At 44.9% G+C, this 17,515-nt stretch overlaps 1 protein-coding gene across 4 annotated transcripts in view; it reads left to right on the top strand.

The window, feature by feature from the left end:
• The window catches only part of CUNH16orf70 (chromosome unknown C16orf70 homolog), an 81,635-nt gene extending 69,114 nt beyond the window's left edge, over positions 1-12,521 (top strand). Inside the window, exons 13-16 of one of the 4 annotated variants that reach the window (XM_019505776.1) lie at positions 1,555-1,598; positions 3,669-3,727; positions 10,763-10,835; positions 11,500-12,521. In XM_019505776.1, coding sequence (XP_019361321.1) covers positions 1,555-1,598; positions 3,669-3,727; positions 10,763-10,835; positions 11,500-11,589 — 266 coding nt within the window. In that variant the 3' untranslated portion in view covers positions 11,590-12,521. Of the gene's footprint in view, positions 1-1,554; positions 1,599-3,652; positions 3,728-10,743; positions 10,836-11,499 lie in introns of those variants that run through there. The other 3 variants (XM_019505777.1, XM_019505778.1, XM_019505779.1) reach the window with 3 other exon arrangements.
• The last annotated feature ends 4,994 nt before the right edge of the window (positions 12,522-17,515 follow it).

Genomic DNA, 17,515 nt, shown 5'->3' with positions numbered 1-17,515 from the left:
GTTGTTGTTGTGTGCTCATCATTTTTTTTCCTAACGGATTATAAGGGATCCTGGTTTTCTCTGATAAAAAAAGTTCCCTATTTTTAGACTAAAAAAAGTAACCCCAAATCCACATTTTTCCATGATCAAAATGAAACACCATTGTATGTATGTATGTTTGTATTATTGGTGTTTCATTTTAATCATGGAAAAATTGGATTTTGGGTTACTTTTTTAAATCCAAAAATTGGGTATTTTTTTTATCAAAACCAGAATCCCTGCTGAAGACATAGTGAGAAGAAGGAATGAGTCAGGAAAAAGAAATAAAGTTTGTCTGCATATATATGCATATTTATTATAAGTAAACATTAGATTTTTGAGTCTGGCCAAGAGAGAGCAGGCAGTAAAACCCTTTACTTTCTGTTTCAAAAATTTCCCTAAGGCTTTTATGCAATATTTTGAATACTCCCATTTCTAGTGATATGTTTAATTCAGTCCAAGTAGTTCCATTAACTGATATTGAATTTATAATTCCTTGGATCTCCCCAATTCCTGCCTACCACACTGAAGTTTGAAAGCAAGCACTGATAGTATGAAACCAATTGAAAAGTCTGTATCTTTTCCATCTGGCCACAGTGTGCCTTGGAATTCTCCCATTTACACTCAGCGGTCCCAATGAGACAACTCCTTGGTGCCTGGTAGGCATGTTGCTTAAACAGTAGACCCACCCACATGAGAGAGAACTTCCTGTTTTTTTGTTTTTGTTTTTTTTAATGAGTGGCAAATGAGCTTTCCATTAAATTTAAAGAACGCTTGCAGTTTTTGGCATCCCTTTAGCTTCACTTCCTCCCCATTGCTCTGGAGAAGATATTTTTCATTTTCACAGTTGCCCTGAGAGAGATAAATGTACGCAGAGCCTGGGGAAATTTCTAGCAGACAATTCAGAGACCCAGATTTTCTCCGACTGTAATCCCACATGTGGGTAGTATCCTTCCATGCTCCCTGATGATTTATTTTTTGGGAGGAAAAAAGGATTGACGTTCTCAGGGTTTTTGCTTTCTCTGCCCTTTAGAGAATAGTATCCATATCAGTTTCCATATTTTCCCTGATCACCTGGCATGCGAAGTCAACCTAGAAAACAACTATTGGCATCTGTGTTCATCCATTCTGGGGGCCAGGTGAGGTTTGTTCCCCTTCCCCTTTCACAAGGGAGACTGGTAAAATAGAATCTACTATTTTTGGAGAGATTGAGCCAGATATGAGAGCTTTCATTTTCAGTACACTGCTCAGTCTGCAAGAGAGCTTGTTATGAGGGTCAGTTTATTCCTGCTGCTAGGCCTCTTATCTGGTACTATGTATAGTCTTGATGCATCTGTTCTGTACATTGAAAAGGAAGTATTCTCTTCTCTTAAATCTTTATATCTCAGTTTGCAGCTTGCTTGCTTCTTTTTTTTAATAGACATAAGTGGGGAAGAAAAAATCTGTGGTATAAACTGTCAGTTTGACATCTGCATACTCCCTATCTGAAATAGTTTTGGAATTCACAGCAGAGTCTTCTTTATGTATCTTCCACAGATAATGCTGACTCTCAGACTGAAACATGCACAACATACAGCAAGGTGAGTCTTCACAAAACCAAACACAACAATTCTGGATATAAACCGCCTAGATGATGCATGCTGCAGTAGTATAATAGTCGTATACAAACACTACTTTTAAAAGAAGGCAATTTAAAATGCCATCTTCCCCTGGCATCATACTAAATTTTACATGAATTATACATTTTTTGTTAGTTTTTTTTTAATTTTAAACTTTTTACTTGTGTTTAAAAAAAAAACAACCCAGAAATAATAGTGCATCAAATCAATGGGTGTACCTGGTATTTTGTTTCACAATTTATTAAAGTGAGGGCCCTATTAAACCTTACACTGTAAGCTGCACAAATGTTGGTTGATGTTAGTGCTTGCTTTGAGTTTTGGAGCAGTCACTTCAGGTGAGCATGAAGGACTGAAAGGTAAGAATCCCACCCCCCCTTCCCATTCCAAGTCCCTCCCCTACCTTTTGGGGTTCCCCACTGCACCCCCACCTACTTGTAGCTGTCAGGCTATCTGTCCCAGGGAAGCAGACAAGGAAGGGTTAACCTGCCTGCCTGGGTCCTTCTGCCAGGCTGCTGCTCTTCTTAGGGCTGAGCCTGCCCAGAAAGCTGCAGCAGGGGCAGCCAGGTAGGCAGGTTAACTCTTCCCTGGGACAGTATGGGCAGCCACAAACAAGGAAAGGGGGCAGTAAGAAGGGATCTGGGGTTCTGGGGAGGGCTGGGGGCAGCGGGCCCAATCTGGACCAACGGGAGAGCAGGGCTGGTGGGATGTTTACACTAAGGTATCACCTAGAGTGGCTATACCTTCCTATAACAGGAGCTGCCTAGTATAGATCAGAGAGAATCCTGCCCTTGAGTGGTATAATTTTGAGCCTCATATGTGTTAACATGTGGGCAGTCCAGGTGTTAAGAGTTCCAGGAGCCACTCAAAATTACCATGTAACAAGGCCCTGAGTTATGAGTTAGAACAGTTCAAGATATTTTTGGAGTATAATATTAATGAAAAAAAGCAATAGTTTGGCTTGAAATAATTTTGGATGGTTCTAATTATTACAGAAAAACATTAGTCACAGTAAGATGATCCTGCATTGTTAGGAATTTCATTTAACTAGATATTTTTTTCTCAGATATGTCTATCCTTTGTTTTTAAAGGAATTTGCTGTGATCTGGGGGTGACTTACACTTGGTTTTGAAACTTTTATGATCATTTCTATTGTCTGAAAAGGGTTCATTAGTTTTCTGAAAGTTCAAATAAAGGCAAGACTACTTTGGCTAGCCAGGGGAGACTGCTCAGTACCTTTTTGGATGAACACTATATTTGCTTTTCATAGCAAGATGAACAACATTAAGTGGAAAAATCTTCAGTGGTTTGGTTCCACAGTCTTTACCAGCCCATGTCCAGGCAAAATCAGTGGCACTCACTTAGCTGTTGGAGGCTGAACAGTGCACTAACACTTATAACATTTTTATTTCCTATCCACTTGAAGAATCAGTTCAGGCCTGTGAGGGGAACTCAGTGATTGTAGTGACTGAAAGTCCCATACAACAGTAAAAATATTTACAGAACTCAAGAGAGTCCTCAGGCTGTGGTTTCATAGATGTTTTAGATCATCCTCATTCTGGAAAAGGATTTGTTTTAGTGGGACACTTTGCACTGTTGTCTTTAGGAGAACAGCAGACCATCACCTTTGGGGCTTAATGCTTCACTGCATTGTTAGACCTTTTCCCTTTTTTTTTTTTTTTAAGTGACCACACCAAATGAATGGTACTGGAAATTCCCAAATAGACTAACCATCCATCTGTTTTGCTAATGTCCAACACTTGCATTTAGAAACAACCAAAAGTTTTTGAGAGTGAGAAAGGAAAAGCTTTGTAAGAGAGTGACTCCCCTATGGGAAACTTCAGATACCTCTATCTCTGAAATAATGCTTGCAGAATTTAAAGTTTGCAGAGTTTAATGTTGTTGTTCTCTCTTCAAACGATGTTCTGTTTGGGACAGGAAGTAGAATTTAACCCATAGGAAGGTACAGAAAGTCTCAGCTGGAGCTTTCACTTGTGTGACTAGTTTTATTCTAACAGCTTTTAAATATTGCAGTGGGACAGTATTCAGGACCTTCTTGGGCACCCGGTGGAGAAGCCAGTGGTGCTTCACAGGTAATACATTTCTTTTTTTTGATGCTCTGTACATTTGTCAAGACACAAGCTGGGGACACTTTTGCTACAAATAGAATACTAGCAATATAGTAGCAGTTACCCAGAGGGAGTGGGGATTTTACCATCTCAATGCATGGGTACAAAACACAATGGCTCTGGAATAATTTATCTTGGATTTTATTCCATAGTAAAAGCTCTACCAGTAAGGAGTGACAAAAACCAGCTTTCCCAAGCTTGCCAACTGTAATAGGTGCTGTTACAGCTCCTGGCCACTAGGTGGTAGGGAGCTGGTTTGCTTTAAGCAAGCAGCTACCCTGTGATGAAATTTATAAGGAAACTGTGTGTAAAATACATTCCTTGCAGTATTTTTCCTATGTAGTAAACTTTGCCAAGGGGTAGCTCGACCTGCGTTTGTGTGACTCACTATGTAATGGGGCAGTGCACTGGGTCCACTTCACTTTTATTATGTAGCAAAGTCAGTTTACTACATAAACAACTCACTACAATTTATCAAATGCTTAATACCAATCAGTGTTGTGTGTCCATACCTTTTGCTGTTGAAGTTTCAGTTCTGCTGTCTCTATCTAGAAATTGTTGAAATTCTGCAAAATCCTGATCTCTGCAGTGGGGAGAGCTATGAAAATATAATTGATACAATATACGGCTGTGGTTTGCATAGTATCTGAGATTACTTAGATTCTAGTTGTATCTGAAGGCCATGATTAAAATCAACACCCTCTTGTATGAATCTCTGTGTAAGCATCCACGAAGGTGGTAAAGAGCCTGAAAGATCTCATAAGCCCATTCCTATCAGGTTCTGAAATATGTTCGTTTTTACATATTCTGATTCTGAAAGCACCTGGAAATAGTCAGCTAATGATGTTTTTAATGGAGCCAATATACTGTAATTAATGTTCCAATGACAAGACAAAATAACTTAGATTTCAGGTTTATAATACGCATTTACTGTAAGATTTAGGAAGGTTCTGTTTAAACTAGGACAGGTATTAACTTTAGTCACTTCCCCTGTTTACAATTAGTTTAGTTAAACTTCAGTCCTGTTTCTCTGGTATAAAATGAGCGATAGACATAGGGAATTAATAATGGCCTACTAACTTTTCATGTCCATTGTCCACCGGCTCAAATCTAATATGAATGGCATTACCGTTGGATTGTAGTTGATTCCCCATTTAGTCAGAGTCCAGGTCCTAGTGAACAAGTGTCGCCAACACAAATATATAATTGGTGCCCTGATTAGCCCTCTTTCCCAAAGGTTTGAATGGGCATGAAACCAAACCTCTTTTCCTTGCCAGAAGAGGTAGCTCCTCTATAATAGCTTGAAAAACAGAGGTCCAGCAGTGTGTTTTATATATTCTTTTTCATGTTAGGCCATTTCTGTGGTTAAAACAGGAGTCTCCTCTACACAGGGCTGTGATACTGCATTTGTTTGCAGACTAATACTTAAGCAAAGGTTGCTATCAACCTGGTAGATGGGGGAGGGAGAGAGGGGGAACTCTTTTAGAGATTTCAGAAATACTTAACCATGACCCTGTCTTTACCAAGCTTACGCTATTACTGTTAAGCATTGGATTTTAAACTACTGTGGTCCAAGTTTCCATTATTTTGCTCTGGTTTTAGTTTAGAGAAATCACCAGAACTGTAGCAGCATACATTTGGGGTGAAGCATTACTAAATCAAACTTTTTCTTTTCAATTTGGGTTGCTAAGCAGAGTGCAACCCCAGTTTGCTTCACAAAACACTTCTACACTCGTACGTGCAGCTAAAGAAATTTGCCAGTTACAGACAAAGCTAAAATGTAATAAGAAGGTACATCTGGAAGAAGCTGTGGCCAGAAATCAGTCTTAAATATGCTGGAACTACAGCATGAAGCCATATGATTTACTTTTTCCATTGTTTGTCTTATCTAAAATCTGTTGCAATCTATGAGTCTTGATTGTGACTTCAAAGGACTCCGGCCTGTTCCCATTGGCTAGGTACAGAAATTATACATAAACTGGTTTAAGTGTCCAGAAACTGGCTTAAACCTGTAACAGAACAGAAGTTCAGTGCACATAAACTGCTTTCAAAATGGCCAAAACTAATGTAAGATAAACCTGGTTGGATGTAGGATCAGACTGAACTGATTTAGGTCAAACCAGTTTATGGAGCTTCTGTCCCAGATCCCTTCCTGGTTCAAGTTAACTTGTAGTCCCCCAGCATCCCAGGATGCTTTGCAGCCCTGGGCTATGTTGTCTGCTCCAGTGGATCAAGGACTGCCTCACCCCTCTGCTCACCTCACAGCCTGCTTTCTGCCTGGATGCATCAGTCCATGGGGTTGAGGTGGAACAGGCCCCCAGACCACTCTCGTCAGGGTCTACACAGCACATGGAGCGGAGGAAAGCCACTGTGGTGGAGGCGCTTCAACCTTTGACAGCACTCTCCCCTCCCCCCTCCAAGTTGCTAACTGCTTCAGCCACTGCCACAGGAAGGAGAGAAGAGTCCTCCCAGCTGGGTGCCTGCCTGTGCAGCAAATCATGGGGGCATGGGGAAGTCCTTGCCTTGTGGGGGCAACCCTAGGGAACTTAGGGGAATTCTTCCTCTCCCAAACCCCAGAGCTGCTTGCCTTATCCCTTGTGAGTCCCAGGCCACCTCAGGGAGCAAATGGAAATTCTGCTCCTCCACAGCCAGTTTTACATCAGCAGCTGTGAGTCTGAGGCAAAACTAGTTGCAGGCAGTGGAAGAATTTCCCTCTGCTCCCTGAGGCGGCTTAAGACCCACAGCAGCTAAGGCAAAAATTCCGCTCGGCTCCCTGGCACTGCCCCAGGCTGGGGTGGGGGGGAAGTCCCCCAAAGGCAGGGGCTTCCTGATGCCCCCATGCTGGGCTAGATGGGCAGACACGTGGCTGAGAGAACTTCTCTCTCTCTCCTGTGGCAGTGGCTGAAGCAGACAGCCACTGGGAAGGGGGAGGAGGGAATTCCCCCAAGGTGGGCCAGCACCTGGACAGGGGGCTCCTTAACCCCCTGTGGGGGGATGTCCTAGAGAGCCAGTTGGAGATGCTTGGCTGGGCTGGTAATGGCCAGCAGGCTGGGAGACATGCTCTAGCACCCCTAGCCTACTGGCCTCCCCCTGCCTTTCCCAATTAAAAACTGAATGTCAGTTCTGTTGGTATTGGTTCAACCTATGCAGCTTAGAGAAAACTGACTTGGCCTTTTTGACTGTGTATTTAGCTGTAATAAGTGCTGTAGTAGGGGTTTTGTTTTGTGTTTTGTTTTGTTCCTGCTGGTTCACCTTGCTAGGCTGCTCTGTGGCTCTCTTGCTCCCTGGTTTTAACTGCCACGTGGACTACACTGGAGCTAAAAACTAGGGGTGCACCGACAGATTTTTGGAGCTGATACCGATAGCTGATATTTAAGGATTGGCCGATACCGATCCAATTTTTCCAATACAGCTGCCTCCAGCTGGTAAGTCCAGTGTGGTGGAAGGGGAGGGAAGGGGCGTGGGAGGAGCAAATCAACGCTTCCTGTGGTGAGGGATGGGGCAGGCAGGGGCAGGCACTGCCCAAGCAGGGGTAGGGGGGTAGCTGCAGCCACAGCTTGTGGGGGGGTGGCTTCTGCTGCTGCTGCTGCTTGCACCCTGGGAGGGCACAGGTGGGGTGTGTGCCTTCTGGATCTGGACAGGGTGAGCTGTGCAGGGCTCTTCTCAGTAGGGGCTAGTGGTGGGCGCCAGCAGTGCTGGGAGGATGTTGCATCCACCCTAAATTTCACCACCAGCCACCTGGCACAGCCCTAGCTTAATGCCTCACCTGCATCCATGCATCAGGAAGAACCAGGGCTGAGCTGGGTGACTGGAAGTGGTGGCACTGGGAGTGGAGTGGCAGTGAAATTTGGGGTGGATGCAGCATCCTCCCAGTGCTGAAAAGCCATGTGCAGCCTGCTCCCCTCCCCCACCCTGTACAAATCCAGGGGGCACACGCCCTCCCAGGATGCAAGCAGCAGTGGGGGCTGCCCCTTCCCATGAACCATAGCTCTGCCCCCACCCCCTGCAGTGAGGGAGGGGGTATTGATCTGCCCACTCTGGACTTACCAGCTGGAGGCAGCTGTCCCTGCTGCCTGAGTGCTATGTTGGAGCTGCATACAGCATGGGCATTTATTGGCCAAATTATTGGCTCCATGAGGCCAATCTCCATACAGCCAATTTTCTTTATATCAGTACTGATCCAATATCGGACTAATGTATCGGTGCACCTCTACTGAAAACCCAAGACATCCCAGCTCCCTAATCCCTGCAGTGGAGCCAGCTGTCTAGAAACCTCAGTGTCACACCAGGATTATAGAGTTTCTGGCCTTCTAGTTTGCCCGTCTTCCATTCCCATGGAAATCTTTGGGAACTACAGGGTTATGGGAGTCTGGGTCACCTAGCTATTGTGAACTTTTCTTGCAGGAGCTAATGTAATTACCTCACGTGGAATGCTTAAGAGCCACAGAGTCTGGGCTGCAAAGGGTCAGCTTCTCTTCTGCTACCATGACAGGGCAGATGACCCTGTGCAGTACCCTAAGAGATGGCCATTATGTCCCTTCAGGGTGCCACGCAGGATCATCTGTTCAATACAGTAGTGCCTTATTGTTGTGATCAGAAATCAACCCCATGTCTAAGTCAAGGGTGACTTTTCTCTTTGGCGAAAGGGGGAAGTTACCTTAATCAGAATAACATGATATTAAACATATTAGATGTCTATTCACCATGGCCCAGAATATTTTAAAATAGTGTAACTGTAATTTACACTTAAAAAAAAAAAAAAAAAGTTGAAAGGGTACGATAAAGGTAAAAGGGGCTAGCCACAAGCTTCTTTTCTTAATCTTTTCTTTTTGTTACCTATTTGTGTGCGTGTCTTTTTTTTTGTACCATTGTACTTCTGGGGCAGAGGCAGGCAAAATATGGTTTGCAGGCCAGATTCAGCCCACCAGGCCATTCTATCCGGCCCACAAGGCTCATAAAAAACTTTAAAAAGTTATCATCATCTGCCCCTGGTTGCTTGTCAAAGATGACAAGGCACCAGCAGCAGCAAGACTCAGGGAGTTGGCAGCAGGATTCAGTACCTGCAGCCTGCCAGGCCCCACTCCTCCCAACCCAACCCTCCCCATCCCCAGCTGGAAGCCTCTGCCTAGCAGAGGCTTCTGGTCTGGTGACCCTGGGGCTGTTCCCCACCTCCCTCTGCCCAAGAGGGAAACTCAGCTAAGAATGGGGAGAACCATGGACAGTCACCCCTGGGCCAGTTCCTGCTGGGTCCTGCAAGTTCAGCTGAGAACCATGTGGTGTGGGAGTGGCCAGCTGGGGGGTGGGGTGGGTAGAAGTAGTGGCGGCAGAGGAAAGGAAAGCAGGTGGGGGGGGCAGGAAGACGCATGGCAGCAAGCAGGTGGTCATTCATGAATGCAGTGACAGTTGGGCAGGAGTGTGGGGTTTATGCTGATGCCCCATGGCCAGGAGTGGTGGGGACCGAGGTGGGGCAGCAGAAGTGCAGGGCCCAGCGTGGCAGGGACTGTATTGAACTGGGCCAGGCTACACCATCAGGGAGAAGGCAGAGTTAGCCCAGTTCGATAGCGCTCCTGTCACCCCGCCCTGGGCCCCCACCAGCCCTGACCCTGGGGCATTGGCATGGGCCCCGTGCTCCTACCCAGCCATCGCTGCATTCATGCCTGCCAACCTGCTTGCTGCCACACACCTTGCACTGCTGCTGCTACCACCACTTCCCGACTTTCCTGCCCACCATTGCCGCTACTCCCCCACCCCACCCCCCACTGGCTGCTCCCACATCATGTGGTTCTCAGCTGCATCAGGCCACAGGAATTGGCAGGAGCCAGCCCTACCCAGTCCGGTCCCAGTGATTCTCTGCTGGCTCTACGCAGTGTTGGTCAGGCCGGGCCCGTCCCTGGTGCTTGCTGCAGTCTTGGCTGTGCAGCTGGGAACCGCATGGTGCTAGAGCAGTGGGCAGGCAGAGGGGGATGGGGAAGTGGCAGCAGTGGGCTGGAAGGTAGGGAAGTGGCAAAAGGGCAGCGATGGCAAATGTAACGGGGAAGTGACAGTGAACAGGAGCTTGGTGCCCCAGGGCCAGGAGCAGCAGGAGCGCAGAGCCCAGGCTGGCAGGAGTGCTGGCAAGGGCTCCAATTGCCATGGCGGGGGCTGTGGGCAATGAGGGAAGGGGGTGGGTGTGTGTGTGTATGGGCATGTTTGTAGGGCATATCCCCCACACACCCAACCATACACATGTACCTATACCCCCCGCTCACACTGCCATACACGTCCCCCTCCACACACGCTGCAACCTTTCTCAGCCACTCTCCCCTCCACATACTCACAGCCCCCCAGAAACCGCATACTCACCCACATTCCACATATCTAAACACATACCCACATGCTCCCACACACACACCCTCTACACCCCACATTACCACATACCCACAGCCCCCCACAAATCTATGCCCCCCATAATATACAAGAGTAAGACTTCATTTTAAGCTATTATACAATCACATCTATGAACACCACACAAACGCATGTAAATCAGGACAAAAATAGTTTTTGAAATCAATTTAATTAATGTGGTAGATGTTTGATTTTTAGGATATAATTTGGTATTTTTCTGGTTCCAAGATGGCAAACCCCCTTGCTGAAAGGAGTACTTTTAGGGGCAAGGGGAGGGACTTCTGGTGGCAAAGGTTAGGGGTTAGGGGGTGTGACTTCCCATCCCAAGATGGTGACCGGGGGCGGGGCTACCCATGCGTCTTTCCACAGCTTGCCAAAACTTGGTCAGCGGCCCTCCAGCCAAAATTTACTGCCTGCTGCTGCTCTAGGTACTCAGAGTCCTATATTGCATTAAGCGGAGAGCAACTTTGGGGGAGTGAGTCATTTGGAATCCACAGGCAGTGTAGCAAAATATAAATAAATGTGATCCCTCTCATTTTAACTCATTTTGCATGATATTTTGCCACGTACTCATTGGTGGTTATTATCTCTTATAGACCTTTTCTTTTAATTAAGGTCATCCTCTCCAAACAACACTAACCCATTTGGATCAACGTTTTGCTTTGGACTGCAGCGAATGATTTTTGAGGTTAGGAAAACATTCATCTTCATTTGGGCAGCAGAAAATAGTGTGGTATTTGCTTCTTTTTCCTTTTAATGCACTCTTTCTGCTTTTCCACATTGCAGAAGCTATCATTCAAGAATGGTTATATTATCAAGGAGCTTAAGAGAAGGGAGATCCCCAGATCTGAATCTTTTTCATGTGCCAGAACTGGTATTTCTAGCTTGTCATCAATGACTCGTACTATTAGGAGACATGCTTACTGATTTTTCTAAATACTTGTGGATGGGTGGGAGGAATGTTTGTGTTATGACAAGCACTGAAGCCTGAAAGTATAGAAATAAATATAAAGCTAATCTTTGAAGTCCAGCTGTTCTATTTTTTTTAATATTTTTTTTATTATTGTGAGGTATCCTGGTTGTAGCCACATTGGTCTATAGGAAAAGGCAATCCGGACTCATAATAGAGAGGATATCTTTTATTAGACCAACAAGATTTTTGCAAAAGTCTTGTTGGTCTAATAAAAGATATCCCCTCTACCACAAGTCCTTTTTGCCTTATTGTTTTCTTATTTATTTCAGGGAAATAAATGTTCTATTTGTGTCGCTGCTGGTTTTTCTGAAATCCCCTTTGAGATGTGTGACATTTTTAAAAAGCAAAACTTCTGTTTTTCCCTGCCACCCTTTTGCAGGTGATGCAGAATAATCACATAGCATCTGTTACTCTGTATGGCCCTGCCAGGCCCACCAGCCAGTTGAGACCTTCGGACCTTTCCCAGTGAGCATCCCCTTCAAAACCCGCTAATCTAAATGCTACAAAATTAGTACAGCGTGCCTTGATTTGCTGCCAGTTATAATATGGAAAGCACGGTATGATTTTTTTTTTTCCAAAAACAACCTTCCCACCAATGCATGGTGTGGAGGAGAAATTCTCTCAACCCTTCATCATAAGGCATGGAACTAGTGGTGGAGGAATGCAGTTAGGTGCCTGTGTCATCATCTTATTCCTCTTGGTTGCCCTCACCCTGTGTAGAACAGGCATGAAGAGACTGTGTATCCTTCCTGAACTGGCAGAAGGGTGAGGTGGAAGAAGGGGTACATAATGACTGCAAGAGTTAGAAGCACAAACTTTCTGAGCCTTGGAGCATCTGGAAGCAGGTATTGATTTTAGTCTGTGTTTATGTTACTGTATTGATGTGGTGGTCACATTTTAAGAAAACGAATATGTATACAATATATATATAAACACGTCGGTATTTCTGTGACTAAGGACATTGTACCAAGTGTGACAAAGGTATATATATGTCCATGATTTCAGGCACCACATCTTTGTATAACGTTAAAACAAGCAAGTAGCATGTGCAGAATACTTGGTTGTAACATTTGCACTACATACACTTTAATTACTTGATAAATGTTCATCTTCACTGAGGAGCATCTGTGTATGACGTGAGTGGGGTGTAATGGTTATTTAATGTACGCTGCACATAAAGCTTATTTATACTGTGGATCAAATAATCCACCTTCCTGCACTAATACTTGACATGCTGAAGCATTTGTTTTCCTGCCATGCCTGGTTTACTAAATTTTTTTTCATATGCAGTTTTCTTTTAAAAAAAAAAAAAAAAAATCTGGAGGAGAAGGGTATTCCTATGAATGGAAGTGTTTTACTTTAAGGGGTTTGATACCTTTTTTTTCTTTATGCTGAAATATTTTTTAAAAAAAAGTTGCCTCATTTATGTTTGCTCCGAACTCCTTCTCTCCTCTCCTTTTCCCTTGGGGAATTTGTCGTGTGTGTGTATATATAGTATATTGAAAAATAATTCCCCTGCTCCTTCGGTACCAAGAAATCTTTTTCCATAATGTCTGATGTATAATTTTTATTTAATGCCAAAGGTTTAGCCAAAGACATCCTCACTGTAAGTTCACCACTTCTGTACATATACTCTAACTGCACATCCTGCCCCCAGGTAACCAGATAGAGGTTTTTGGTTTTTTTTTTAGTTAGGAGATGCTGCTCACTGCGTGTTATCCAAAGTGGATACTTTGGGTTTCTAGTTCTTTTACCTGTCTTATCTGGGGAGAATAGATTGTCTGTCTTTGCAATATTAACCCTTTTTAAAAATGGAAAAGAGAAATGTATAATTTTATCCCATTTTTAATATTTTGGTGTAGCAACTTGTGATACATAGACAACGATTTTGTGAGTTTTACTATGTGTGTACAGATTTTGTAAATATGACATTTTTGTAATTCTAACTCCATGTACAGTGTAATCCTGTATAGTTTATCAATGAGTGAGAGATAAGAAATAGAATGTTATCTCATGTTTCGGATCCTGGACCAGTAGCAGGGATACATGTGTTGTATGTACAATACTCTTTTGCCATTTTAGTCTTCCTGTATACTGTGATATTCTAAACTGTTTTAATTAAAACAAAAATGTCCCATTGAGAATCTAACTTAACTGATAAGGACAATGTTACTGTTTACCTTTGTTCCTAGGTGTTACTCCTCTTGAATTCCTATTCAGTCTGTGCGGTTTCCTGTGATCATTGCTTGCTAAGAAAATTCTACGCCTCAATCTATTTCTTTATTTCCTTTCTAATTTTAATCTTGTTTTACATAACCCTCCTGCAAATGTAAATGGAATACATAATGAGCATGTACACTGAAAGACAAATAAAACGAAAACTCAGTTACTGTTTTGCGCTAAATACAGTTGCTGGGTGTTTTTTGTAATAAAGTTGTGAATTTGTCTTATTTATTTCATATCAGTCATTTTATATGTACAGCATAACTGCCGTCTGACAGGTCATATTGCCAGTATTTTTGTTCTAACAGTCAGAATAGCACATCTCTTAATAGACATATAAATACAGAACATCCAATCTGTTTCATAACAGGTATTTGTATGCATAACATAAACACTTGCATTTCATCTTATAACAATGCTCTGAGCTAAGAAAAAATTACTTTGAAGGCCTGTAATAAAGAGCCTTCAATATATTTGGATATTTTTTTAAAAAAGAAAAAGCAATCTTTGGCTACATTTGTGGCAGTGGTTCTCATTTTCTGAGCGGAACCTTGAGTCTCAGAAGTTGTCAGGTCTTAGCTTTTACTATGAAAAGAATAATAAGGGAATTCTTATGTTGTAAACAACTCAAAGACCACAACAGACCAGAATGTTTTTGAAACTATGCTTTTCTAATTGAATTTTTTTATTTATCTTACGAAGCACGTAGGTGTTTGCACACCTAATAGTATTGTGACACCCTGGTTAAGAATCACTGACTCATAGACTTCAAAGTTTTTCTGCAATACATGAAGTTAGAAAGATATACACACAGTACTGCATGTAGCCTCTTTGTCTGTTGCCTCTGTCCTAAAGCTGGGATAACAAGAAAGTACTTAAAACGTGCTTAAAATCAGTGTGCATGTATATTCTTGGACCTCTAAACAAAGAACTTAGTCAAGTGGCTTACAGATTAAAGCAAGGATTTATACATAAGACTCTGGGCTCTTTTCTCTCTAGTAGTGACTTGGAAATGGCATTTGAATTAATCCATTCCAAAGGGAAGTATATTAATTTCAGAATTCCATTACCATGTGGAATGTTTATAGAACATTTTAAAGTCTTTGACTGAATTTGTGTCACACATTCTTGTATGTTACTATGAATATCAGTAAAACTGTATTGCTTGCTATGAAAACTTACTTTACTAAGTCATTTGGAAAACTGACAGTTGTTAAAGACTCCAGTTTAAAAGCACAGGGGGAAAAACCCACTTATCTACAGAAATAGTACACAGGAGCTATTGCTGTGTAAATCTCCTGAACCAGTGACTTGATTTGGAGAGAGGGGACATAACTAAGCGTAAGAGCAGGGGTTGGCAATTATTTGGGCTAATGGGCCACATGGGGAAGTTTTGGTGATCTCTTGTTGATTGGGTCAGCACCCCCTACCCCTACCGTGCCAATCGCGCAACAGCTCACCCTAAATGGTTCTGCCATGGGGCCTGGCCCCACACTGTCACCACCTGGTAATTCCAGGGTCTTCATGGAGACCAGTCAGCATCCCCTGTGGGCAGGGTTAGCTTGGCTGGGATGGGGCTGTGGACAGGAGGAAAACAGTATGGGTGGGCAGGGGTTGGGGTTGGGATTGTAGGGTGCATGCCAGCCTCTGGCTTCTTTACTATTCCTTCCATCCAGAAACACACAGGCACACCAACTGCAGGTGCTTCTTCAACCCTAAAGCTGGCATCCCAGGCAGCTAGGCTGAGGTCACCTGGAGCCTCACAACTCCACTGCAACCAGCAAGGCTCAGGCCTGTCAGCCATCATGGGTCTCGGCTGTCTTTAGCCAGGACTGTGTGCATGCATGTGGTAGCTAGAGGTTATGACGCCTCCTACCCACCTTTCACCAGGGGGATCCTTGGTCCTGGCATTTCCTGGGGCTGCTCCGCCACCAGCAGTCCCACCAGGCCTCCCTCACCCTGGCAGAGTGCAGTTTTACTGGTCATGACCAAGTCCTGGGGCCTCTTCCCCATAGCCCCAGCCCATACCTCCAAGTTTGTCCTGGCATGGAAGCTCAGCAGGGACATGTTCTTTTCCTGCTGGCTGCTGCTGTAGTCAGTGCCCTTCCAGCTCAGAGAGGGGACATTAACTAGTTTAAAAGTAAAACAGAAATAGGTGCAGATGGAGTGAAGAGAGTGGCACTCTGTCTGCAGGTGGAGCTTGGGGAATCCCAGCAGCGGGAGGTTCACCTTCAGGAACAGCTGCCCCACCAAACCAGAATCTAAGCAGGTGTGGTGAGGTGTCACCTCACCACACATTCTTGTATGTTACTATGAATATCAGTAAAACTGTATTGCTTGCTATGAAAGCTTACTTTACTAAATCGTTTGGAAAACTGACAGTTGTTAGATAACAAGTAAATTTAGATAAATTTAGATTTAGATAAACTGACAGTTGGTTAGATGAACACCTTGCTGGGGTCGTTTGACCCCAGTACTCTTTCCTGCCATGGCAGGGGGTCGGACTAGATGATCTTCTCAGGTCCCTTCCAACCCTAGAAACTATGAAACTATCCCCAGCAATGCTGAACACCCTCTCACTCAGAACATGGGTCAACGGACAGGACAGGTGTTCCTGGGCAACTGTGGTCACATCTGGCCACATCTGGCTGTGGCTTGCCCAGTAGGCCAAGGGGTCACAGTCCAGCAGCTCCACATCTTTGGCAAGATAGGTAGCCACCGAAGCCTTGGTGCTACCTGCCCGAGGCTGGGGTCTGGACCCCAACAGTGAAACTATGCCCTTGGTCCACATCGGCAGTGGCTGGCGTGGAGGACACTGGCTGGTGCTGGTGCTGGGAGTGCTGGCATGGGAAAGTGGATCCCCTTCCTCCACGTCACCTCACCTCTGCCCTTCTGCATCAAAACAGTGATGCTGTTCTGATGCTGTTTCGATGTTTTGCCTGTAGGCTGTAATGGGGAAGCTCGAAACAGCCTCTCTCATCCAGCAGGCAGATTGGGGGCCTTCAACACTGGGAGGGCTGCGGGGGCTGTGCCAGTCCTCCTGGGGTTGCAGGCTCCCAATCTGTCTGCTAGGTGAGGGAGGGAAGCCGGATGCTGCCGCCGGTCCCAGGCAGCAGCACCCAGCTTTTCTCATCTGGCAGGTAGATAGCTGCAACCCTGGAGGGCTGCAGGGGCTGTGCGATTGGGCTTGGTTCCCTTCCCCAGCCTGATCGGGTTGGGGAAGGGAACTGAGCCTGATTGATTCCAGTGCTGGGGAGGGGAACTGAGTGATTGGGCTCAGTTCTCTTCCCCAGCCCTAGCACAGTGCTGGGGAGGTGAACTGAGCCCGAGCTCAGTTCCCGTCACCTGTGCTATGATTGGCTTCCCACAGCCCAGGCGCGGGAGGCAGGGAGAGCCATACTTTTTCTTCTGTGTTGTATTTACTGTTGTTTCTCTACATAAAACAATATCTCTTCTTTTTGTTCTATGACTCTCTGACTTGTGTGTTGTGTTTACTGTTGTGTGTGCAACTAAAATAATATCTTGTATGACTGTCTGACTTGTGTTGTGTTAATCTGAATTTGTATCTGACTACTTCTGTGTTGTCTTTAGTCTGTATGTAAATATAACTAATTCTAATAGTATAAAAGCCTAAGCCTGTGTGTCTGTACTGCTTTATTCACACTCTGATTGACTGAAAAACAAAATCAGAGTGCAAACAAGCGTTCCAACAGGAGCTGGTGGCTGGTGGAGCTCTGCCATGATGGTGGGGACACGGGATGGAAGTGGAGTGCAAGGCCAGTGCGGCTCGCCTAGCCCCCACCACCCTGCTCCCTGGAGGCAGGGGCAACAGAGCAGATGGAACAGGGGGGCAAGGCCAGCAGCGTTGGCCTTGCTTCCCCCTGCCCTGTTCCCTGCAGGTGGCAAGGATGGAGGAGTGGGGTTGGGTTGCTGGAGGTGGGGAGAGAGGGAGCAGGCCCCACCCCTTCTGTCATTGCTACCTGCTGGGCCTGAAGAGGGACAACATGGCGGTGGTGGGGGGAGTGGGCCCAACGCAGGTTGGGGGAATTATCTAGGCCTTGGGTTCCTAGATAATGACCCGTGCTTTTGGGCAGGGGGACTTGCTCAGGTGGGTTGGGCTTCACCTCTCTCGTAAAGGCAAGCGTGTCTTCTCTTCCAGGTTGGCTGATCTC

The sequence above is a fragment of the Gavialis gangeticus genome, unplaced genomic scaffold, assembly GCF_001723915.1.
Source record: "Gavialis gangeticus isolate Ggan-Ray unplaced genomic scaffold, GavGan_comp1, whole genome shotgun sequence".
Taxonomy (NCBI): domain Eukaryota; kingdom Metazoa; phylum Chordata; order Crocodylia; family Gavialidae; genus Gavialis; species Gavialis gangeticus.
Note: the sequence above shows the minus strand (reverse complement) of the source record. Positions and strands in the feature narration are given on the sequence as shown.